Source organism: Molothrus aeneus, chromosome 1 (genome assembly GCF_037042795.1).
Source record: "Molothrus aeneus isolate 106 chromosome 1, BPBGC_Maene_1.0, whole genome shotgun sequence".
In the NCBI taxonomy this organism is placed as follows: domain Eukaryota; kingdom Metazoa; phylum Chordata; class Aves; order Passeriformes; family Icteridae; genus Molothrus; species Molothrus aeneus.
The window spans coordinates 91,899,915-91,926,282 of NC_089646.1; the positions used below are offsets into that span (position 1 = coordinate 91,899,915).

General features: G+C 38.4%; 1 protein-coding gene across 2 annotated transcripts; it reads left to right on the top strand.

The window, feature by feature from the left end:
* On the top strand, window positions 1-25,717 carry EXOC3 (exocyst complex component 3). Of its 2 annotated transcripts, none has more exons than XM_066560727.1 (13): window positions 1-93; window positions 2,890-3,074; window positions 6,887-7,106; window positions 8,839-9,520; window positions 13,918-14,035; window positions 16,402-16,527; window positions 18,033-18,133; window positions 18,636-18,746; window positions 19,512-19,662; window positions 20,395-20,517; window positions 22,844-23,005; window positions 24,174-24,301; window positions 24,750-25,717. In XM_066560727.1, exons 2-13 carry the CDS (start codon window positions 2,931-2,933, stop codon window positions 24,919-24,921), a joined length of 2,238 nt encoding a protein of 745 aa, XP_066416824.1. In that variant the 5' UTR covers window positions 1-93; window positions 2,890-2,930; the 3' UTR covers window positions 24,922-25,717. The 2 variants fall into 2 exon arrangements, with proteins under 2 accessions (XP_066416824.1, XP_066416832.1); XM_066560735.1 differs by having other exon boundaries at window positions 59-149.
* Window positions 25,718-26,368: the final 651 nt, after the last annotated feature.

Below are 26,368 nucleotides of genomic sequence, written 5' to 3' on the forward strand. Positions count from 1 at the left end.
CCAACGGCAGCGCGGTGCGCATGCGTGGCCGGGCGTGCGCCGGCGCACCGGGGGCTGTCAGCGCCTTCCCGAGCAGGGGCGGCCGCGGCCCCGGTGAGTGCCGGCCGCGCGTCCCGCCCTGCCCGCCCGGTCCCCGCCGCTGCCGGCCGGTGAGCGCCGCCGCGCTGGCCCCTGCCGGGCTGTCACGGGTTGTAGGGACCCCGGTCTCGCAGTCGGAAGCCGAGGGGGTGGGGGCGGGATGGGCCGGGGCGATCCGGGGAGCCCCTCGGGGTGGCGAGGCCGAAGAGGGTGCTGAGGGTTCGTCCTGTCCCGGGGCCGCGGCGGAGGGCGAAGGAGCTGGGCGTGCCCGCGGGCAGGTCTCCGGCCTTTGCCCGGCACGGACGGGCACCTGCGTCGGTGCGAATGATTCGAGCTGAGCCACTGCTGCCAGGGAGGAGCCGGGCGGGTCCGGGGCTGCCGCTGCTGCTTCCCCCAGCTCTGTTCGGAGGGCTCGCTGCTTTCCTCTGCAGGAGAAGGGGCCTCCTCTGCAGAGGGACAGCGGCCTCCCCCTGAGAGCCTGCCGCCCCCGCTGGCTCGCCTCTGCAGCGTGAGTCCCCAGGCTGAGGGTGCGATTGCAGCTGGAGCCTTCCTGAGTCGTTTCGGGACGTAGTTTTGTTCACTTCTGCCTCTGTTTTGCGCTGAAGATGTATGTAGTTTTGATTCACATCTGTATGAAATTGACGTGGCGTCCTAAAGTTTGCTGTTCCTTTTGGGTGGTTCTACAAGAGGCTCTCTGCCTCGACGTGTTAGTTACAGTGTGCTGGCTTCTGATTCTGCTGACGAGGTCTCCTTGATGTGCCTGGATAGTGGCTGTGTGAGTTAAAGATTTTGTAACTCTGCGGGATGTATTCAGAGTTTTTAATAAGGGCAGTAATTCAGGATAAATCTTTCTGCTGCAGAGAGATTCTGTAGTAAATTCATATTTTAAAGTATCATTTCTTTTAATTTTGGGTATAGCCCTTATAGCTTGGGGGTGGATTGAGCCAAGTGAAACTGGATTATTCATTCCAAAGCACAAGTGATGGAAATAGATCTTGCATGTTTAGATGAAGAGTAAGAAATCAAACATGGTTTGAGTTAACCAGGCCAGTGGTAAAGGAGGACAGGAGTTTACACTGTAGACATAACTCTGGAATAAGTTCATAATTATGCATGTAATTCTTGAAGGTACGAGAGATACAGAACTTGAGACGTAGACTTAGCTCTTACAGAGCTCACAGGCCAACCTTGAGTGTTCTTTAGCGATGATAAGCTATAAAATTAGGAATTTTGCTAATGCTTTACAGAGTCTGGCTGGGAGTAAACTTTCTTTATAACAGTCTGTGTTTTGGGTTTGTGGCAAAAAGAGTGCTGCTCACACCCCAGTGTTTGGCTATGGCTGAAGGGCGCTTCTACAGTGTGAAAGCTTTCTCTTTTGCCTAATCTGCCCTCCACTCCCCTCAAGCAGGCTGGGGGTGGGCAGAGATTGAGAGGGCACAGTGGGGACATCTGACCCAAACTGGCCAAAGGGAAATTCCCTAGTGTATATCATACTTGGCAATAAAAGATGGGAGTTTTGTTTCCAGAGTAGTGATTATTCAGAGACTGGCTGGAGCGTTAGTTTGCCTGTGAGGAGTAGTGAGCAATTTGCTTTGCTTTGGTTGTTGTTTCTTAGGGTTTTTTGGTGCCCCCACCCAATGTTTCCTTCATTTATCAATTTCACTTGTCTCATAAGTTTTCTTGCTTTTGCTCTTTCAGCAAAAAGAAAGAGTACTTTCTTTTTGCGGTGCACTCTGCACAGTTCTTTAGATCACTGTTCTGCTGAGATTAAGTGATGTGCTGGATTTATGAGTGCAGAGTGCTCTGAAAATAGATACCTAATTTCAATATACGAGAGAGTATAATCTCTAGCTGTGGCAGCAGAACCGGAAATGTTCTGTTTGGTTGCGAGGCTAAAGACATAAAATGTTGGAAATAATTTGGAAGCAACGAGGAGCTCCAGATAGATTCCTCAGAGGTCTGTGGCCACCATGGTATTGCATCTTCGGTGATGGGATCCTCCCTATTTTCTATCAGTAGCTAACGAAGTTTGAGAGAATAGGTCTGCCTTGATGGACAGCAGATGTTGTCTCTTCCCCATACTGGTTTGCCTGCATGTCTTGGCTTCACTAGAAGTTCTGCTGGAGACTGAGGTGAAATACTTGAATAATTTTTCCCTCTACCCCTGATGGACTGGACTGATACCGTGAGAAGAACTGAAACAAGAGTAGGAAATCAAAACATTATCTATCAGAAGCCTAAATGGAGGTGCTCTATAGTTAAGTCTCTGTGTTTGGAGCTTCCACTGCCCATGTTTCCCCCCAGTTTTGGTAGCAGAATTGACCTATTGCTGCAGGAGGGCTGTGGTTCTCTTAAGTCCACCCAACTGTAGTTCAGGATGAGTTAAGACTTTAGCTTGGACTTTCTACAAGATTCCATTACGCTTGGCTTAGTACCCTTTGAATAGGTGAACCTACCCTTGGATTAAATAGAATTTCTTCTTTTAATGAAGAATTGGTTGTCTTGTGGCGGTGGGCTTTTTTGGTGGTATTTTGTTTTGGTTTTTTTTAAATTCAAACTTAGACCAAGGTAAATGCAAAAACAGCAACGAGAAACATTTCAGGGGAACTAATGAGAGTGAGTTAAGTGCCTTTAAATGCAGTTCTTGTAGAATTCCAGTTGCTTCTCTTTAGAATGTGGTTTAATGATGCTTCTGTCAAGTTTCGTTGCGTTTATTGCTGAAGTTAATTCTCCAGTTGTTAGCTTTGAAATGTCACATAGCCATCGAATGAAAAAAGGTGGGCTTTTAAAAAATGTTTTATTTCTTTTCAGTCCTGTTAAGTAATGAAGGCATTCTGAGGTCCTAATCAACCATGGAGGAAACGGATAGGGAAGCAGTTGCAACAGCTGTTCAGAGAGTTGCAGGAATGCTCCAGCGTCCTGATCAGCTGGATAAAGTGGAACAGTATCGCAGAAGAGAAGCTCGTAAGAAGGCTTCAGTAGAAGCTCGACTCAAGGTACAAAGTTGGATAAACCTGAGTGTCTGTGGTGTATCATGAGTGTATTTTCTTTCCTTTTTTTTCCTTCTGTTTTTTGGGGTTTTTTTTTAATCTACATTTCAGCCAGATGGATAGTTTTAAACCAGGGACTTCAGTTTTTACTTTGTGTCCAAATCAAAAAATCTATGTTGTGAAAGTAATGCAGACTAACATTATACATCTTACTAATATTTTATTCAAGCATTTCAAGTATTCTTAGGTCCTGTACCTTCTGCAGTTTATTCATGGACAGCTACCCTGCTGTGTAGCCTGTCAGACAACAAACCTTTATCTTAGTGACTGAATACTGAACTTGTAACAAAAAATTGATGATTGCATCTGAAAAAGGATCAGTCAGTTACCCCTCTGACTTTTACATGGGTTTAGGGAAGTTAGCTAAAATACATCACATTTTTGTCTCTTGTGGAAGTGACCCCATGATTTTGCTCCTCCTTTGCATGTGTACATGTGAGTGGTTGCACATTCACACACGTGGACTTAGCTTGAAATAGGAGTATGGTCATCCTGTGTTTCTTGTCTGTTTCTTGCTGAGTTTTGTGTTTTCTTCCTTCACTGGTATTTGCCAATAGTCATTTCAGACCACTGTATTAAGCAGGTGGAGCTGCGTCTTAGAAAAGTGTTTTGGGAAACATCTCAGGTCAAAGTGGCTGGTGTACACTGTATCTAATCTTATATTCCACTTAGTTTATCTTATAGGTATTTAATGGCTCTTCCTTTGTGGAGTCTGGATGAAGTAGAAGAAACCAGTTTTCTTGCACAGTGAAAAAAAAATTGATATTTATATGTAATGTGCTGTTTATATATAGCCAATTACATGTTGATTTTTGTAGCATAGAAACAGAAATTCTGGTGACTTGGACTGGGCTTTTCAGATTTAAGTCAGGAAACATATACAGTCTATTAATAATAGATCAGCTGTTTAGTTACTGTGATCTATTTATAATATATGAGCACAGTCATTTGCCTGGCTGTGTCTATGGACAGTCGTGACTAAACTTTGTAAGTCCTGTAAATGCCTAAATCCACTTTATAGCTATTTTCCCTATTGTTTGCCTTAAGTTAGTTCAATCATCCATAGGTGGTTGGAAATACCTGTTCCAAAAAGGAGTTCAATACCCCTTAATCCTCTCAGGATGCATTCCTGACAAAGGTGCTGGTTAGTGATGCAATGGACAGCAGTGCTGATTTTCCCGTGAGAATTACTCTAATGGATGGGAGCACAGAGAGGATGTAGGAAATACTCTTGCTGTGGATTTAAATGTATCTATGTGTGGTGTGGAAGATGGGGACACGGACATTGGGATTATCAGAGAAGTTGCTGACTTCTCAGACTGAATTGATTACTGCTTCATCTGAGTGAATCACCACATGGGAAATCTTTCAGTGTGAACATGTTAGGTGCTTCTTCCTTCCTGCTGCCATCTTTGTCATCATTTTCTTCAGGTGAATAAACATCCTCTCCAAATCCTCTCCCATATATTTAATTATGTCCATTTCTTATATCACTCACTGCATTTCTTCCCATGTAGCATAAATTCTTAGAGGAAAATCTTCTTTAAAACATATCAAACTCATCAGTTTTGTGTATGAGACTGATGGCACTCAGTGAAGCAGTGTTTTTGGGGTTTGGTAGCAGAACTCTGAAAGAATATATGGAAGAGCACCAGGTAGCATTGTAGACTGGTGCTTTTGGGTTCTATAGTCCAGAAGGTAGAGGAGCTGTTTGAAATCTCTTTCAGAGCCTGTAAAATTTATAATTGTTGGCAGCCATTTTTGTTTGTGCTCTTACTCAGTCTGTGGAAGAACTTCTCTGTGAAGAAACTCTGTATAAATACGCATATCCTAGGGAAGTTTCTAGGTTGTGGATGTTCCAGAATATAAACATGCATGAGTCCTCTCCCTTTTGATTCTTAACTGCTGTGTAATTGTGGATTTGAGCCACAGGGAGACCAGGAAGCCAGGATTCATGTTGAAAGCTGTCAGTTGAAAAAACATGAAAAAAGAAGTTTTGACCCCTTTTCCCAGGATGGCTTAGTTTTGGTTTTGTTTCTTTAATACAGTGATGATCAGTCCAATTGAAGATGAATATGCACTCTAGAAAGCAAAGTCTAGGCTGGGACATGCTTTGTTCCCTGCCCCATCACCCCATCCCCTGGCCCCAGCTTTGTTTTTGAAGACAAACTGAGCATGGATGGATGGATATCTGTTTTTAGAATTTTCAATGTCTGTTTGTGTCAGAGACTGCAATCCCTGACTGTTTCAGTTCAACCTTATCAAGTTTCTGCAAAGGATAAATAGGCAAAAAACTTGAATATGTAATACTTGGAAGATCTGCCTCAGAAAAAATTATCAAAGCAGAAGTACTGAACATTTAATGATCATGTGATTTTTAAAATACTTTATGGTCAGCTGCAGAAGGTTGTGTTTGAGTATCCCAATTATCTCAGTTCCTGTAGAGGAAAAATGTGTTAATGCAGCAGTTCTATAGATAGAAACAGTATAAAAATGCCTTACTACTGCTTAATTGTGCTGAGTCTGCCAGGGAAATACATTTTTATCAATAAAATCAGCATGTCATAATTTGAAAGTACATAAATAATCTTAGTTTAAAAACCACTGCATTTTTCTGGCACTTTCCCAGTACATTTAAAACACAGTAAATGTTGTTTGCAGTTACCAGGATTTCCTCTTTGGCTTCTAGTGTCTGACAACAAGTTCCAAAACTATCCAAGCTTTTGGGCCTTAAAAGTCTGGCAAAAAATGTGTTTTGAGCTTAGGAAGACAATTAATGCCTCATTTTCTTTACTGATTGCCTCAAGTTCCCGAGTTATGCAGCTGAGTTTTCACTGATAGCTTGCTTGTCTTTTGAAGCCTGTTATTTCTATTGCATTTTCCACTCCTCCGATTTCACCTTCATCGCATCTTTTTAAAACTATGTATCTAAAAAATGTGATGTGGATGTGATCTGATTTCTTTCACTCAGATATGTGCTATAATGCATTTTCTGTACAGTGTCTGGACACCTGAATGATATTCAGGCCTGACAGCCTCTTTGAAGAGTCATCATTTCAAGTGTCACTTGTTATAAGACATCCATATCAATAACCTGCCTTTATGCCAGAATAATCTAGTAGTTAAATTTTTGGTCTGGTCATTGATGTTTCACAGCATGAAAATTATATTCAGTTTGGGGTTTTGTTGTTTGTTTTGACTGAATTGCTTTAGGGGTTTCTTTTGCCTCCAGGAGCTTTTGGAGTTTTTTTAAGAACATTTCAGAATTAAATTTGGGCTTTTTTAGAACATTTTTTGTTGTGAATAAGAATTTGTAATTGCATTAGTAAAATGCTTTTGAGAATCCGTACATACCAAACATTCTGATGAAACATCAACTTTCTTTGATATCCCCCTTTGAAATTAATTTATGAAGGAAATGCAGAGAGGTCTCATTCCTTTGATCCTGGTTTAATATAGAGTACAAGGTTTACAATCCATCTCCCTAAACTCCTATGTTAGTTTGTGGGTGGACTAATTGAATCTAGGTCCTTCAAAACTGGATACAGCTTCAGAACTTCAAAAAAATGGTATGTGGGCACACAGAATGTTGTGCACACACAAGCTTGCACACTTCTAGTCAATTATAATATTTGCTTTTCCTTTTTTTCTGCTGAAAATGTTAGATACTGAAATGAAAATTAAATCTTGAGAAATGTTGAAAATATGAAACTCATGAAGAATAATATGGGCTCTTTCTTTGTCTTTTTATATTTAAGGCAGCAATACAGTCACAGTTAGATGGAGTACGAACAGGTTTAAGCCAACTGCACAATGCACTGAATGATGTGAAGGACATTCAGCAGTCTTTGATAGATGTCAATAAGGACTGGAGACAGAGCATCAACACTATAGAAAACCTCAAGGATGTTAAGGATGCTGTAGTGCAACACAGCCAACTGGCAGCTGCTGTAGAAAATCTCAAGAATATATTTTCAGGTAATCTACTTTTCTTTATATAATCCATCACATACTGGAAACATTTCAATATGGTGCTAACAGCTTTAAGGTTGTCAAGTAATGTTGAGAGCTTTAAATTTCACTGGAAATGAAGAGTTAAGGAAGAATGACCTACACATCACATAGAGGGAAGTAGCTGGTAAACATTTAATACAGATGAAGACTAAGTTGTGCTGTAGGAACTTCTAGTCTGGCCATCACACACAACAAACAAAGAAATTTCTTGCAAGCAATCAGTAGCTGGGATAGCATGTTTGGTATAAAAGTCTGAAATATGGAAGGAACAAATACAGAAAGAATATTCGTAAAGTTCTGGTATATTGCTACCTGAGCTGGACACCTACAGTGAGCCTGTTGAGTACAAATAGTATGAAATTATTTTAGGAGGCAAAACCATTTTGTACCATTGTACATTTGTGAGGGTTTGAAAAATGAAATAAGATTAATGTAATAAAATGGATACTGTAAAGATAAAGAAAATGTGATTACCTGTTGTGTCCCTTTGTGTAGCTGTGATGGAATCCACATTGAGTCATGGTGAATTCCTTGCCACAACTTCTCTACTTATAAATAATTTTAAGTTATTAAAAACTTACCCCTGTAAGAGGGACTAAACCTATCAGACTAATTTGATTTTATTTAAACAGAATTTTCTCTCCTTATATCTTCTGATACTAATACACAAAGTGTACCTATAAAGCAAAATTGCTTCCCAGCCATACCAGGTTGATTAATTTACTGTCTGTGTGTACCTAACCTCTACAGTATCAGATGCAGTGTGCAACTTAAAGAGAAGTGTTTACATGCAATGTCCAGCAATTAAAAACAAGGAACAGCAGAATTATGCATGTTCCAATGTGGAGCTGTTTTGGGGGTGTTGTTTTGTTTTACACAGATGAACACAACTGAGACAATAAACATTTTGAGGCTTTCTGAGAGGTTTTTAGTATGAAGCATCTCCCCCTGGAGCTGTTAAACAGTATAGTTGTTTTGCTCAGAGATGATCAAATGTTTTATAAACAAAGTGGTTTTTATCATGATTGAAAAGACATTTACACACAATCATTAGAAGTTTTTGTGAGCTGCCAGTTTTATCACTAGCTGCCTTCTTTGCAGAAGACAAAATTTTCTGATGAGATTTTTCAGTTCTTCCCCCACAGGATCCTAATCTTCTTCTGTAGGATTCCTCAAATACTGAAAAATAATAAGGGCAAAAGATCTTCTAAATATTTTAGCAGCATAGGTAATTATCCCTAGCCTTCATTTGTGCCTTAAGCAGGCAAAAACTGTTCAAGAAGGAGGTAAAACTTGGCATTTGTTGGGTTTATGCAGCCTCAGGTTCAATGAAGTGAGTGACTTTTAGTCAGGCAAGTTAAAAGTCTTTTATGTAATGCATAAGAAGGCCAGCACTGCGGTTTGTTACATAGACTTTCCAGGATTCATTTATTTATTTTTTGGCATCAAGAGAGAAAGAGAAAATTGTGTTGGCACTGTGATCTTTGTTTAGACACTGATCAAAAATGGATACGTAACATTTACTAACAATTTTTGAATATTTCAAAATTATTTCCTTCAAAATATCTGATAATAATCTCTACAGCCATTCTCCAGCTTTTTTCCTAGTACTTTTCTTGTCTTGTATTAATTGTTTGTATTTTGATAGCAGTGTTGTACTGTATGTGATTTTTCTTTGTCTTTGCGTGCCTTTCAGTTCCAGAGATAGTCAGGGAGACCCACGACCTGATTGAGCGAGGGGAACTTCTGCAGGCTCACCGGAAACTGATGGATTTGGAGTGTTCTCGTGATGACCTGATGTATGAGCAGTACCGCATGGACAGCAAAAACACACATGACATGAACCTCATCCACACATACTTTGGGGATATGCAGAAACTGTCTGAGGAATTGGCAAAGCAGCTTTGGATGGTGGTTCAAAGATCTCTTGTTACAGTGCGTCGAGATCCAACCTTGCTTGTCTCTGTGGTGAGGATAATTGAGAGGGAGGAGAAAATTGACAGGCGCATGTTAGACAGGAAAAAACAGACTGGATTCATACCTCCTGGCAGACCAAAGAAGTGGAAAGAAAAGATGTTCAATATTTTGGAAAGAACTGTGAGCACACGGATTGAAGGCACTCAGGCAGACACCAGAGAATCCGACAAAATGTGGCTTGTGCGGCATCTCGAAATCATCCGTAAATACGTCCTTGATGACCTGCTCGTGGCCAAGACCCTGCTGGATCAATGCTTTCCTCCACATTATGACATTTTCAACAGGTTGCTAAACATGTACCATCAAGCTTTGGCCACCCGAATGCAAGAACTTGCTGCAGAGGATCTGGAAGCAAATGAGATCGTTAGCCTTCTAAGCTGGGTTTTGAATACATACACTAGGTAAGGCCCCCTTATCTTTTCTGTTAGCTTTAGAAGGGGAATGCAAAGAGGAGACATGCAAAACACAGTTTGTGCCGGTATTTGCATGTTTGTTAACATACAACAAGATAAAACAGAAAAAGGATAATATCAAACTATCAAGTTCTTTACTATTCATTACACATTTTACTTCTTGGAAATTGCTCCTTAAAACTAGTTTGTGGTTTATAGTTTTGAGTTGCTTAAAATTTTAATGCAGTTAAAGACCTGCAGGAAGCTACGGTCGCCTCGTATTTGTGTATCAGTTTGGTGAAATATTGGTAGGAACAGGAGACTGAGAGCTCGTGTATGGAACAAAATGTTTGTTGTGGCCACAGCCCCGGAAGATCTGTATGATTATTAACTTTCTATTGTTCTGCTCTACAGGGGGTGGGACTGCTTCAGTTGCCTCATTACTGTTAAATGGAAAGAATGTGGTAACTTCCTTTAGGTTTTCTCTCAAAACTGTGTGATGATTTGTTTATTTTGAAGAATTTCTGCTTACAAGTTGTTTTCTATTATAATCTTATGCTTATTTTATTTAACTTGTGTAGGGTTTGTTGCTTTTCTTTTTCATTTTCCAGATAGAAACAGCTCAAATGGTAACTCTTTAGTTTTTGCTGGCATGTAGTTACTAGAGCAACTGATTTGTTTGGGAAAAAGTGCTGCTAGCCTTTCTGTGGCTCATGACTGTAATCCTGTTCTGAATAGCTGGCACTGACCCAGGCTCTGTGCTGTGTGTATTTTTGATGTCTTCAATTGTTCAGTATCAATAATGCAACAAATTTAAACACTTGGTGGGTTTAGAGCATAGTGCCATAAAGCACATAGGCAGGAGATAATACTGTTCTGGGGAATTCTCATAACCAGCTTTCAGGTTTGTGTTCAGTACTCTATGCTTTACTCTACACTACAAAGTTCCTCCTACAAAGGTTTTTCTTCCCTGCAAGGAAGAATCAGGAGCTCCCACTTTTGCATACTTAGATACCCATGCAGGGTATGAGAGAGATGCAGCCACTAATAAGCAGCTGAGTTAATTGGCCTTTTCTTCTTTTGAAGGCCAGAGGAATAACTCTACATTAATGAAAATCAGAGATGCGAGTCCTTCTCACGCAGAGCCTTGGCAGAAATCCTGCTCTCAGGCTCTTTGTGTCCTGGGGCTTATGTGCCAGTAAGGCAATTCTTGGTCTTAAAATTGCCCTTCTACCTTTCCCCAGAAATCAGAGTAGATTGTTATTGAGATAGACAATTCAGAACTAAAGCTCTAAATCTGTGTGTTCCAGCATTGGAAGGGCAAAGGGAGGGAGCAAAGCCAGCGTTACTTTTATTTACAGAGCAAACAAACCTTGCTAAAGCAAGTCATGTGGCTCATAGTACCTGGTGGCTGAGTCTTGTGAAGAAAGGGAAATGGTGAGAGGAGTAGACACACTACAGGATATCTGAGAATGCTCTTCTCCCTGCATATCTACATAACAAGTGGGATGGAAATTAGAGGAAGTACTTTGAAGGAAAAAATTAAGGCTTTGACTTTCTCTCTTCTCTAAAAAAAAAGCCCAAGAGGGCAGTACAGGAATTATATTCCTGCATGTTACAATAAAAGGTTATAAATAGGATGATAATTCCTGGAAAAGTAATTTCCCAGAGAAGTTGTGGATGCCCCATCCTGGAAGTGTTAAGGCCATCTGGTCTAGGGGTGGCATGCCTGCTCATGGCAGGCAGGTTAGAACTAGATGGTCTTTAAGGTCCAACCCAAACAATTTTCTATGATTGTATGAGAATTAGCCATTGTGTATTGGGAGTGCACAGTGGGAGAAGAAGTCAGCTCAGGTTTCTGAGCTGAGTGGGAAAATTAGGTTCTCAACAGGGATATTTGCAGAGCTTATCAAATCACAGTTCCTGGACATCTTTTAACAATACAATAAACAATTCTCCATAGGGGTGTGTTTATAATAAACTGGGAAGGAGAATGGTATCATGAGAACTCTGAATAATAGAGGAAAAATATAAATTTATATTGTATTTGCATATTGAAGCTGCAGTCAAAACCAAATGAGAGAGTACTGACTGAAAAGAAGCATTGAGGTTTTTTTTTCCATATGATGAATTCATGCATGAAATTTTTTTCAGTATTTGCAACAGAGGAGTTACAAAAGAATCATGGAGGTTTCTTTATCAGAGCATGTCTGCATGGAAGCTGTTTTTAGAAGTATATTCAACTTACAGCTCAGAACTAAAGTAATGCTACACATGGAATAATAGCCTTTAATACTTGAGGGGGAGTTTTATTGTGCTAGATGGGTTTCTCTTCCACATTTAAGCCAATGAGAGTTTTGGAAACACTCTTACTATTAAATCTATGCTCTCTTGGGACCAGGACTCCAGTCTGTGTTTGAGGAAATTATGTCTTGTAAGATCCTGATGCTCATATTCATAGCATCATTTTATGAGATACTGATCAAGTGTTAACAAAACTGCTGTGAGATCACCAGGATTGCTACAGACAGTGTCAGCAATGTTCTCTTTAAGGAACAGAAGGAATGCTACTGTACAAATAGCTGGATGCTGTCTCTGGAGCCAGTATCTCTTTTCACCAAATAGAGCAGGATTGGTGGCAGAATAGAAGCTTTCTAAAATGCTACTTTCCAAGTTACAATCAAGTTGAAATTTCAAATGTAATTGTATTAACTTCTTGTTGAAGGTAAATAACTTCCCAACTTAGAAGTCTTGTGCCACTTGGAAGAGGGTTGTCTTTTCCCCTGGGCACTTGGTTGTGACAAACAGGAAAGTGAAATTGTGTATAGGAAGAATCTTAATGTTGTGGGCTAAAGCTTGTAGAAGCTTCTGGTCGTTGTTTTGGGGTTTCAGGTGATGTGCTTTGAGGAAAGGTTTATGTCTCTGTGGCCTTGTGAACAGGGATAATGATGTATAATTAGGCTAGCAGTATTTTCTAACATGGCACAGTGCCATAAACACCTTCTCACGTTTTCTCTGAATCAACCTAGAGCAGGTCCTGCTATTATGTGTGTTCTTTCTGTAAACTGCAACAGAATGGAATTCAGTTTTCTGAATAGATTGAGCCACTTAAAATAATTTCAACCTCTTTTCTTACCCGCCAAGAAGATGCTATTAGTGTAGGATGTTCAGTCACAGTAGCTTTTATGGTTTCAAATACAAGAATTTTGGTATTTTAAGTTGGTAGCTGTAGTGTTTTTTTGCCGTGCTTTGGGATTTATTTTTTCCAGGAAGTGGAAGCAACACTGTGCTGACTCCCTGCATGTACCCAGAGAACAACTTCAATTTGCAGAACTATACAAACTGGACACTTGCTTTGGAATTTAAGTTGCCATTTGTTTTTATAGTAGCCTCTGCAAATACAGAATTTGTGGTTGGCTTCTGAAAAGCACACTATAAATGGAATGTGAAACAATTTATGTTATTATGATTGAATATATTTCCATCAGCTGTTAATAAAGCACTCTCTGAAGAGTGTGGGTTTGACTTATTGATTTGTTTGAGCATGAAATATTAAGAGTTCTTGCTATGCTGTGCTTTGGCATAGCTTTGGGGATTTTTTGATTACACAAGCCAGTCATTTTATGATCTTATATAGATGCAAAATATCACTGTAAAGTATTAATTTTGTATAATCCTTGTCAAAATATTTTGCTTTAGTTTCTTTTAAATCCTATAAAATCAAGAACTTTTCTTTGCAAGCAGCTGCTCTTATACAGTACCCATGAAGTGCACCTTTGATTTGTCTTGAAAGATGCTTCTTCCTCTTAGATTAGCTATGTTCTTTACCAAGACAGGAAGCATAGGTAGCTTTTCTTTTAATATATTTTAATTTTTACATGGATGTGATACAAGTACCAAAACAGAAGCTCTTTTGAGAATCTGAGGTCAGTAAGTCATACTTGTCACTGATCTTTACTGTTCTAAAATTCAAAATGCATAAATTGTCTGTCATCACCTCTGAAATTTAAAAGATACATAAAAGTGTCCCCTACAAAGAGTCCACAGGCTGAAGCAGTTGGCTTTTATTTCCTTTCAAGTAATCATTACTTCTTGTACATTAAAGTAAGGAATGCATGGAAAAGTTGTATATTTACATGTCTGTAATACTTTTTATTATATCCTGGGCTGTAGCTTTTACAGTCTGTTCTTTCATTCATATAAATTTATTTACATTTCTTGTAAATGCACTGATTGTTGCATTTGCTATTAGAAACTTTTTGAAATGTGTAGGTATTGGAAAATTGCCCTTTACAGTTAACATGGAGAAGAAGTTGCATAGTTTTTTAGTTTTTAACTTTTAATCTAATTTTTCTTTATTAATCTGGTTTTTTTGTTTGTTTGTTTGTTTTTCTTTTTTCAATCAGTGCAGAGATGATGGGAAATTCGGAACTGTCTCCTGAAGTGGATGTAAATTCTCTAGATGCTCTAATTTCACAAAATGTGGTAGACCAGCTTCTCAGCAAGTATATGTCAACACTCACTGTGAGTAATAACAGTGCAAAGGCACATTTAGATGAGTTTATATCTTCATTAGTACCTCAGTGCTGCTCCTCCATCAGAGAAAACTGCGACAAATGTGAATCTAACACTATCACTTTTATGAAAATGCTCATATCCTATGTGTAATTTTTTTATAAAGCCATAATCAGATGCTTTTATATATGTAAATCATAACATTTCAAGGAGTAGTTATGCTTTACAGACTATTAATAATAATTTATTAGAAAGGAAGGAATTCCAGTCTTCATATGCCTAAATCCATAGCACTTAAAAAGACACTCTAGGCTGTTTGGTCCCTGTGGTAGCTACATCAACATTTGATATAGATGTGATCTTTTCAAGGTAATCAGGATGTTCATGTTTGCCAGTTTGATTCTTTTAACAGCCTTTTTCCTTTCATGCCTGTTAACGGCATGAGCATAATTTCCTTTTGTGGATGGCATTTCAAGTGTATCTTAAATATAAAGGCACTGCTTCTTTGTTATCCTAAGAGTCACTAGAAACTGGTGAATTTCATGGCAAAGCAGGCATTATGTGATTGTCAGATCCACTAATTGCCTCCAAGAGTGGATATTTGGGTAGTTGGAACTTTGGACTTGCTGTTCTTAAATTATCCAGTGAATTCCTATTTCTCCTAAGTTTAGGAGCTCTGCCAAGCAGAGGAGGGAAATTTTTGTGCTTCTTTGGATGTGTCAGCTACTAAAACATGTCCAGCAACAGCAACTACTTGGACTTTATACTCTTCACAATAATATGAACCAACCTTGTAATGACTCAAGGAGGTTGTCAGTAGAGGCTCTGCTTCCCATTAGCTTTATTAGGACTTTTATGCAAGTTTATTTTTCTGCACTTACCTTTGGGACAAAAAGCCCATTGGTTTGTTTTCTCAAGCTACTTTTGCCTTGACTCAAAAAATGCCTTTGAATTAATTTTGTCCTCACTGAGCATGAAAAAATACACCTATATTGTTTTTTTTTGAATTGTTTTTCCTTACCTACTGAAAAATATTATGTATAGAATGTTGTTTTATTTTATTTATAGAATGTAAATAAAACCAAGTTTCCACTCTCTTAAGCAGAGTGGCTTTCTTTTTGCTGGTTTTGATTTTTGGCTGTATCTTTCTTTTAAGGTGGAAAATACTGAAGGTGCCTATTTGTTTCACTTCAACCTTATTTCTTTTGATGTTGTTTAAAAGTGGTTTTAAACAAAATGTAACTAGTTCCAAAAAATGTAACTAGTTAATGAAAAATAAAATGCTAATAGATTTTAACAGATTTCTAGCATATTATTTTTCCAATCACCTTAGCTTGAAAAAAGGTCCTTGTAAATGCTGATCTTAAGGTGAAAAAAGTTCCCTGGGCTGCTGGCTTAAAAGATTGTCATGCAAGTCGTATTTCATTAGAGCAATTCCATGCTTATGAGGAAGAAAGGTAGTGCATTGTTTCACACAATTGAAGAGGGTACTATATGGACTCTTATGACCTTTCTGTTTGTGCCTACTGGTAATGTGTAATTTTGCATGGTAGGGCACAGTACTATACCTGTAACATATTGGAAAGAGGTATGAACATTTATATTACTACAGGGTTCAAGCAAACGTGAACAAAGCAGAAAAGAGGCAGAAATCATCAACAAGCAAGACAGAATTCAAAGAATCCAATTATATATTTAGTAAACATGCTGGTCTTTACTGTTGTGAATAGGTCTGTGATATGTGTCGTGCAGAAAACTGGCTTAGTCTCCTTCTAAACCCAGTTGTCCTTAATGTCTGTGTGCTGTACAATGTGCTGGGCAGATGGGAGGAGAGCCAGCCATTGTATTCGTCACTGTGTTCTGCAGCACTCGTGTTCCAAGAAACACAACCCATTTAATCTAATCCTGGGGTTTTGTACCCAGCAGTAATGAGCACCAGTTTCCTAAAACCTGGATGTAAAAGGAAGTACAGGCAGATATGTGTAATTTTTCCTACATTAATTATTACTCTTATTTTTTCAGCTGGGGAAAAATTCAGTTTGAAACCTAAAGACTGAGCCTTAATAAATTCTTCCAAAATTAGAAAATATGTTGATTCTGACAAATTGACCTACCCTTTGTGTTAGGAGCACTCCCCTTCCAAAATGTGCTGAAGCTTCAAACGCTGCTTGTGTTCCACTAGTAACCTTTGTCTTTGTCAATGCAAATTTTAATTTGTTACCTGTATCCTGTAGGAATGGCAAGAGTGGTCAGCATTATCTGTTACTATGCCACTCTTCATTTTGGAAATTACTGCTATTCTAGATATTGTAGCAGAGGGTTTTGTTGTGTTAAATTAAATATTTTCTTTCCCTTGTTTGCTTTATTAAATGAAGTCTAACATCATTGGCTGGCTGCGAAAAGCACTGGAGACAGATAAAAAAGACTGGATAAAAGAAACTGAACCAGAAGCAGATCAAGATGGATACTATCAGACTACACTCCCAGCTATTGTTTTTCAGGTATAAGACAACTTGTTTATTCTAGAAAATCTACAGAAGCAGTACATGGATTTGGAGGAATGGAGGGGAAGCCAAACTTTCTAGAATACTATTGTTTCTGTGTATTTTGAAGTATAGTGGGGTTTTTTCCTCCTGTAGAGCTTTTCATTGAAGGGGTTGTTTCTTTGAAGGTTTTTGTTTACTTTTTTACTTCAATGCTTAAAGACAGTTCTTTTTTATGTGTAGATTAGAAACATATTTTTAGTTGATATTTGTATTTAGTGAGCTGTTTTTACTTAGGTCTCTTGATGTGAAGCTGTAGTATAAGCCCACCAGATGACATGTGACTTATTAGGACAGTTTTTGTTAATACAGTGCTGAGTTAGGCTGTTTGTTTACATGGTGCTGAGGTAGTTAGGCATATATTTGTTACTATAAATTATTTGTTATATACAAGCACCTTAATAATAGAAGAAAAAGTTCCACTGAAGGTTGAAACTGTTGCAGTTTTAAACACTACTTCGGTTAACATGAGTGCCTGTCCAAATTAAAACCAGAAAAGATAAGGTGGTTTCTAAAATCCTTAAAAAAAAAAAAGCCATAAAAATACCCAAGCGTGCACCACCCTGTTGTCGGTAGTGGAAAGATTGAAAGTGATCTTTATCAACCAGTAAAATGTCAGCTTATTATGCTCACTTTCTAATTTTTCTTTATAAATACTGTGTTAGGTACTTTCAAGGAAAGCTAGATTATCTCTTCTTCCTGCATTTATTTTCTGCTGTATTTTTTTCCCACCTTATGCCAGGATTTTTGCTACATTCTTTCCATTTGTATTAGTGCCAAGGTTTACTTCATCTAATGGTTTTCAGAAAGTGTGTGATGTCAAAGAACTGGTGGCTGATTATTGGCTCTTGTGTCGTGCTGAGAAGGACTGCAGTGCTTAGATGCATGTAGCAGTGAAATTTTCAAAATCTTCTTAGCATAGAAACAGCTCATGTTTCCACCTGGCTTTGTATCCTTCCTTTCTAGTTTGCCTCCTCTCAAACATAGTTGCCAGTGAGTCACCTAGATCTTGTACCTGCTTGTATTTCTAAAGTTTAGAGGCTCCTTTTACTTCAGTGTTGTGACCTCACTGCTTTCACATATGTGAGAAACAAAGGAATTTGAGTTGTACTGTTATTCATAACTAACTGCAGGAGCTGAGCCTAGAACTTTGATACACTGTCAAGCCAAAGCACCAGTGAATTAAAGAGATTAAGTACGGTTTTGAAAATTAGAAATGCAGCTGTTTTCAGTATCAGGAGAACACTGCAGCATGCATTAATAGTTGCCAGTAATACATTAATTACACTTGTGAAAATAGTGGCTTTTGGTTTGGTCAGTGGGCTTGTCTGGGGAAAAAAAACAACAGAAGCATCTGTAGAGCTGGTGCTAGTGAGAGTCTTCAAGACTCCAAGATAGGAGTTCTGTCTTTGTTTTACCACTGATAAACGCTTCTCTTTATAATTAAACTTTTTTTGTCTTAGATGTTTGAGCAGAATCTTCAGGTGGCTGCTCAGATAAATGAAGATTTGAAAACAAAGGTACTCATTCTATGTCTTCAGCAAATGAATTCATTTCTAACCAGGTAACATAATGTTTAAAATACAAATGCTTTATCCTACCTCAGTCTCATTTTGTTCCTACAGTTCCAATACTTGTTTTTTGTCTGGATGTTTCTTTATTGCTTTGTCTTTCTCCTATCGCATTCATGCCAACCAGGCTTTTCTTCTCTTTCCTTTCCTTCCTTTCTTCCTTCCCCAGAAGGGGGGGAATTTCACTGCAGAAGTTCTTCTGTGCTGGTGAGTGGCACTTTCAGTTCCTGTCTGCAAATGGCTCTTAGTTTTTTGAGTCAGTTCTGCTTTGTTATATATCTCAAATTTATACCTCTTTCTCTAAAGGAAGAGAGAAAACACCTCCTTGGCTGGATTCTGCCCAGAACAGAAGGACTAAACATCACACGAGCAAGACACTCTTTATAAAATACTTCTAAATACCTGCAGACCCTTATGAAGCATTTGGTCCTGTGGGTGTATTTGAGTTCTTACAGATTTGTGTCTGTTTAATGCCATTCCTTGTATGTGTTACAGGTACAAAGATGAAGCACAATTGTATAAAGAAGATCATCTTAAAAATCGTCAGTATCCTCAGTGCTATGTTCAGTACATGATTGCAGTCATCAACAACTGTCAAACCTTCAAGTAAGTCTGCATGTTCTTGCAGTACTGTGAGAAGAACAGCTATTGATATTTCAGTTGTAATACTACCTCTTCCCAGAACCTTCTCTTCTGTATGCAAAGCGAGTTCAGTTAACCAGTAGTTAACTGAATAAACTTAATAGTAAACTAATCAGTAGTTTAGCTGACTGAACAACAAGTTTAAAGGTAGTGGCAACAAGTTTAAAGGTAGTGCTGTTTTGAGAGGCAGGTATTGTGATTACTTTTGCCTTTGGCAAGCCAAGCCATTACCTCTCACCAGTGAAAAACCACGTGTTATCCCAAGAATTTTGTTGCCACAGAAACATTTATCTTCAGCTTTCAGATTTTTAAAAGGTAATTTCAGTTAATTTGTCTGAGTCCTGTCATCTTTTCTCACCTTCAATGCCACCTGTGATCAAGGTGGACTGAACTGGAGAAAAGTAAAGGCAGACCTTCTGTGAAGAGTATCAGAATGTGGCTCATGTTTCAGTGATGAGCAATCCAACTTCCTGTTCATCTGTATCTGCTGCCACTTGCAGGTCTACTCAGCATCAGCAATTTGCTACCAACACACATGTAGTCTACACTGACCACTCCAAAATCATGCTGGAGAATAAATAAAGGCTTCCAAAGCAAGTAGCAGGCATTGTTTCCCCTTGCAAAAATAACTGTCCTGTGTCTTCTTCCATGTATGTACTCCAAAAATTTAATATTAGTGCGATTGTGCATCAGTGGGTTAAGAAAACCCTTTTTTTTTTCCCATCACAGAGAATCTATCATCAGTCTGAAAAGAAAATACTTGAAAAGTGACATGGAAGACACCTTGTCAATCAGTCATGCAAACATGGATGCAACTTTAGACATCATTGCTAAAGAAGGCTGCTCTAGCCTGCTAGATGAAGTCTTCATGGATTTAGAGGTTAGAACTTGTCTCCTCAAAAACCCAGAAGTATTTTTTATAAAGGAAAAAATAATTCAAAATGAAGTAGTTATGGAGCCTTTTGATTGCTAAAGATATAAAATATGTGTTTTTTATAGATGGGCTAGCAAAGGGTCAGTAAACATTAGTATTGTTCTTCACTGATATAGTTTGCATGTAGGAGACTGGAAGGTTGCTTAATTAGGTTTCATGGGATGACTGAAGTCAGGTGCTTTGTATATAATTAATATTTTCTAGCAGATGTACTTATTCCTATGTTGTTGAGTTGTAAGAATTATTTAGGGAACTGCTGCTGATATTAAGTTGTCATTGCAGGTACAGTTCACCTGTAATTAATATATTTAATTGATTCTAACCATTAGCCCTTTCTGTCTGATAGATTTCCATGTTTAGGAATTCCAACTTTTTCTGTATAGAATCCCTCAGGGAAAAAATTACTACTTGCAAGAAATTGGGAGTATGGGGAGGGAAACAGGGTAATTAGAGAAACAGCAAGAAATGGTGAAGAGAGATGCTCTGGGACTTGATAGACTTGTAATAAAATTTTGAACTAATATAAATACCTTGAGTGGCTCACATGAGGAAGGAATTGGCAGAAGCAGAGTTTAGAAATTGACAACACTTAAAATTGTCTCCCATTTTTTAGTAACTGCACTGATCTGGTGAAACTGTCAAAAACCTGATCTGATCTCTTCTTTGTCACCTTCTCAGCCCCATCTGAATGAGCTGATGACGAAGAAGTGGCTGATGGGGTCTAATGCAGTGGGGACTATCTGTGTCACTGTAGAGGACTATTTCAATGACTTTGCAAGAATTAAAAAGCCTTACAAAAAGGTAGGTGCAAAATACTCAGTGATACTTTGCTAATGTACTCTGAGCATCATGTTGATTTGGAATTTCTGAACACCACATGGAATTCAGAACTGAAATGCAGAAATTGGAATTGATTCATTACTGGAAAGGAAAAAATGTTCGTCGTCATACTACAGAAGTCTGAATCTACTTTTTTTTTTTGTTTACAGGCATATAACACTGTCAAAGACAGATCTAAGTTGTATTATTTAGTCCAGGAAACTTCTTGGCATCTTACTAGGTATTTTTACCAGTTTGTACTTTTCTACCTCTCCTCAGAAGTTCGTACTCAGATAAAATTCGCTCTTCTGAAACTAGTTTTCCTGGTCTGAAATTATTTTTTTTTATAAATGCACATCAAATAATTCCTAGTTTTAATATATACAATGAAGCATAGTGAATTTGGTGCCATAAGGATTTACAAATGCACAGTTCATGTTTAAAGTGCTCTTACAACAGTAAATGTGCTAGGTTAGGATTTTTTCCCCCTCTCATCTGTCAAAGGATATCTGAATTTCTCTATTGATGGAAACAAGTACAATAATGTGGAAGATTAAAGACAGGTTCATGTAATAAGACAGTGTTAAATGATTGTCTAACACTTAGGAACCCAGCAGAAGCTAGCAAGATCAGTATTTAGGTGAGGTCTTTGAAGCTCTTAGAAGGGCTTAAAAGATAGTCTCCAAATCATACACTTATTCTTTCTTACCTTAATTCTCAAAGTAATAATTTAACTGCTCAGAGTTTCTCTGATGACCTTTTAACCTTCAGTATTTGTAGATCCTAGAGGCCTTATTATGTAAGTATATGTATTTCCAGTCCAGAAAAAGTGCACAAAACAATTTAGGTCAGTCTCAGAATTAGTCTATATCTATGGAACAGCTTTCTTTTCCAGATTTAGTTTGTTACTGTGAGGTACAAGTGCTTGGCATGAGTTTTGAGGTGTTAATACCAATCTCTGCAATCACATATGTTTCATCATGTAGCATTTATTGCCACCTTGTGGGGAAGAAGGTTACAAGCAGATTCTTTGGCATTCAGCATACCTATTTTTCCACTGTCTCCCAGCAGAAAAAAAAATCCCCCATAAAAGATGCCATATGTTCTAGCACAGGATGGACCACACTTTTGTTTCTCTGATTTGTCATGGGATTTTTTCAGGTTTTAAAATATTCTCGAATAACCCTGTTTTGAAAGTACACTTTTTAAAAGCCACATGAACAGAGCACCACAAAGAAGACTGTAGCCCAATGGGAAGAAGGGAAGGACACAGTTCTGTAACAGAGGAAATCTGGATCTAAGGCATTCTGCTTTGCTGTTTTCCTTGTGTGTAACTTAAATGCTCTACCATACCACTGTTGGCTCTTGTGGAGTGTTCTCAGTTGTAGTGGAGCTGTTCCTCAGTTCCTCTCCAGCAGGATGGGCCATACATTTCAGCCCCCCCCACAGTCTGTTCTGTGAAGTTCTTTTTCCTTTGTGTAACTGGCATCAATTCCAGCAATGCAAGAGAAGCCATCCCTGAGCAACCACCTAACTCTGGTATTTCTGCAGACTCTCGAGAGCAGAACTTGAAATTGCATTTTCTGTGTTCTGGATGAGGGTTGTGACTTCCAGTACTTTGCAATCTGTTGTTTTCTCTCTTTTTTCTTTTTCCCCCCTTTTTTCTCTCTTTTCTGAAACCTTTTATTCAAATTTTGACTGAAGAACGTTTCAATAACAACTTGAAACTAAAGTTTGATTGTGCTACTAATAAAACATGATTAAAAGTTTGTGATTACCTGTTAGGCCAGCTTTTTCTTAATCATAACTTTGCCACCAGGCTTAAGGGGAAGAAAAAACACCTGAGGACTCATGGGATTTAAGGACTCTGCGTACATTCCTGTTGAAAAATAAGCATGTGAAGGTTTTGGGGTTTTAGTTTTGTTCTTTATTTCCAGACCTCAGCATTACTCCTGCACCAATACCAAATGCTTCATCCAGGTACCAGTAAATATTCCCGATAAAAAGACAAGTGCAGAACCGCAAATCAGTCAAGGAAGATCTGAGAACATGATTGTTCTTTGGTGCTTCTCAAAAAACTCAGATATATTATCAAAGTTATCTTGGGTTTGTTGCTCCTTGGCTCATCATTAGGGAAGGAGAGATTTTCATTTCTGTTAGCACTGTGAAAGTCTAAAACCACTCAATCTATATTAGCAAAAAATTTATACTAGAGTTTAAGTGCAAATGCACAGTTCAAAGCCTAAAAATAATGGCTACATCTGCAGGTATCACTGGCACAACCCACCACCTTTTCCATTTCTTTCAGACAATGACTCTGGAGGCCCATCGGCGAGTGGTTGTGGAATACATCAGAGCCATCATGCTGAAACGTATATCTTTCAAGAATGCAGAAGAGAGAAAAGAGGGTGCAGAAAGAATGATCAAAGAAGCAGAACAGTTCAGATTTTTGTTTAAGAAGCTTGCAGCTGTAAGTATTTGCTTTGGGTAGTGCTGTTAACCTGGTAATTTACAATAACCACCCTTATTTATTGTTTGGGGGAAATGGCTAGAGTTAAATCTCCATCTCTCCAAAATGTTGAGTGACTTGGGAATATCAAAGATACCAGCTGAGGGCACAGATGGAGATTCTGAACACACAGACCAGCTGCTAAAATTCCTGAGCACCAGTTTCTACTGCTTTGTGTTTATACAGCTCTCTGCAGCTGAATATTTGAATGGCCTCTGAGAGATAGGTACCCTGAATTCACAGTAGTAAGTCAAAGAAAACAACAGTTTAAAAAAAATAAAAATCTGTCTTTGCTTTTCCTGGCCAGAAGAAGGGCTGATCTGGCATCAAACAGAAGCCATTACTTATTACCTAAGGAGCATGCGGTGTGTTCATTTGGATCAATAAGATGAGTATGTTGACCCCATTTAAAGTCCAGTAGAAATAGAAAAGATGGGCTAAAAAAGGTATTTGAAAACCAATGTACAAGACAGGCCTAAAAGTTTTAACTGCATAAGGAACAGAGATCTTAGAAAGCTCCTAGGGCCAACAGATGACAAAATGCAAAAAGAATGCACAGAAGGATAAAGCCTGAAAAACTGGAGTAGGTGATGGAAGAGGTTGTGGAATAAAGGAAATAAACCACACCTGATTGGCAAAACTAGATGACCTTGAATTAAGAATACTAAAATAGTCCAGAGTTTAAATAGATACAGTTCAATCAATCAATTCCTGAAAGCTGCTTTGGTGGCCAGATGACTTGAAGGAATCTAACAGAGGGCCAGTTTTGAAGAAATGTTTCAGAAGAGATCTGGTTTTCATGTCAGTTATTCCTAATGTTTATGCTCGTAATTACCCAAAGTTGAAGACTAGAATGTATCACCATGTGGATAAATACAATATATTGTTTGTAAGACACTACTTTCTTCACTGATATTCTCAGAGTAGGTCTCTGAATGAAGAACAGAGAGAGAAAAGGGTTATGGTGACAATTCAGAAATATTTGGGTTTTTTAATGTCTGAAAATTCAGCTTTTGGGGAGATTCAAGGGCACTGTCAGACAAAATATTAATTAAAGGATTATTTGTAGATTTGAAGAGTATTGCTATTGTTTTGGGACATTTTTAATAGTTTTTGTCTACTTTTGCAGGGCTCTGGAGAGGACACTGAAGGACTCTGTGACATCATTGAAGCCATTGCAGAGGTTATCAAGCTGACTGATCCTTCACTGCTCTATCTGGAAGTTTCAACTTTAGTCAGTAAATACCCAGATATCAGGTAATTTTCTTTGCCCTCAGATTTGATATATAGATAGATAACGTCATAATTTCCTTGGGGTCTGGGCAAATTTTGAAATTTAAAACAGTGTGTAAATATGTTCAGATTTTCCATATTTTAGACTGTAACCACTTTCATGTGGAAAGTAATGCTCACGTACAATGTATGTGAGCTGGACTAGAAGTTACAACTACTTAAGTAGTGCAGAGGGATACTAAAAATACTTCACCTCTGTGGGAGGATGAAATAGGTTTTAGATTCCTAAAAGCAGCCAAAATGGTGCTTTATATTGAGCAGAAAAAAACCAGTTCTGAGTGAGTGGAGATCTGATTAGGAATAAAAAAGTACCTGAAACTGAGTGAAAGGATTGCCAATTAAGTGCTGGTTTTGACAAAATCTTTCTTGTGCAAAGCCTCCTAAAGCCAGTTTTACCCTTTTCCTTTGGCAGGGATGACCACATTGCAGCTTTGCTGACAGTGAGAGGCGATGCCAGCAGAGATATGAAGCAGACTATCATTGAAACTTTGGATCAAGGTCCAAGCCAACCCAATCCAAACTACGTGCCAATTTTTAAAGAAATTACAGTTCCTACTCTCACTGTGCCAAAACTTCTGAAGTAATTGACAACTCTGTGTTTGTGTGTCATTACTGCTCTGGGATCAACGGGTTTGAAATATTTGTGGGCAAATTTGGCAACGCTATTTTGAGTGAAGTTCAATATACATTGATACTTGCTAGGCATATTTCTTTCTGAAGACTTGGACATGAGGAAATGCAAGATACCTGAAAGAAGGATTAAAGGTCATGTTTGAAGAACGAAGCTTTTAATGGCATGATTTGGTTTTTTTTTACTGACCTGTTCGTCACAGCTGGTTTTGCTGTCAGCAAACACATTTTCCTTGTGGAACATGTTTGCACAGTGCACTGCAATGCTATATAAAGATGTTTATACCAAAACTTGCAGAGCTGTATTAGTGCTGGATATACTAACATACATCACTTACAATGCCTAAGCAGACTCCTTTAGAGCTGTATTTATATGGCACTGCATTCAGTGTTAATGTCAATCCACTTTCACATTATATTTTGTGTATGTACTTACTTTGGTGTAAAATAGTTTATTGCAGAAAACTTAATTATGAAATCAGTTTCCTAACTTAAAGGACTGATTGAAATTGCTACAGTGCAATTTGATTATAGGTTGAATAAATAAATAAATAAAGACATAAGGTACAATTTTTTTTCACTGATTCACTAAAAACAGCACATAAAGCACACCAGTTCAATAAAATGTTAAACCATTCCTATGTTCAACTATGATTCTTTGCATCCTTGTAGATTTACAGAGCATGTAAATCTTTTTTGTTGTTTTAAGTGTGAATAAAAATTGGATTTAATAGTTTTCTGGAAACACAAGCTGCTGGGTTTTATTTCCACAGTATTTTCAAATTAATCTAATTATAAAATAGTACCAGACAATTGTGGATTCAAAACTCCTTGATGAAGGACACATTTAAGGCATTATCTCTTAGTACCTGACCAGAGCTGTCAGAGGTAAGCACAGGAAAAACACGTACCTACATTGTTTTAATTCAGCATTCGGGAGTTTGTCTACTTAACACCTTTGGCCATGCAGGCCTTGTGCCATTCCAGCCCTGTCCCCAGCTCCTCTGTACCCCAGAAGAGCTATGCACAGGTCAGCAGTTTGGATATAGGATAGATCTGAGACTGTGACTTTCTGCAGTGACAGGGACAGTGTCCCCAGAGATGGTTCAGTAGAGCATCATCTTGGTATCGCTGTGCTCGAGGGATTTTAGTGCAGGAGCTCATTGGGTCCCATGGAGTCTAGAATTGCCTAGAAATTGTAGGTACAGGGAGGGGAATTTGACTGTTTCTCAGAGGGTTGTGTACAGCCCTCAGTAAAGAATTCAGTTAGTGAGGTGATGCTAATTTGGCTTGCACTCTAATTCCGTCCTCTCCCTGAAATTCTTTCCCTGTGTGCTTTAATCCTCATTTTGTGTAAGGGAATCTGTTCAGCGGGCTTTTGTTTCCCTCTGTATCCCTTCT

Coding starts and splice junctions, on each gene's coding strand:
- EXOC3 (XM_066560727.1), top strand. CDS start 2,931: ATGGAGGAAACGGATAGGGAAGCAGTTGCAACAGCTGTTCAGAGAGTT. Junction 9,521..13,917: donor GTTTTGAATACATACACTAG/GTAAGGCCCCCT, acceptor TTTTTCAATCAG/TGCAGAGATGATGGGAAATT. Junction 23,006..24,173: donor TGTTTAAGAAGCTTGCAGCT/GTAAGTATTTGC, acceptor CTACTTTTGCAG/GGCTCTGGAGAGGACACTGA.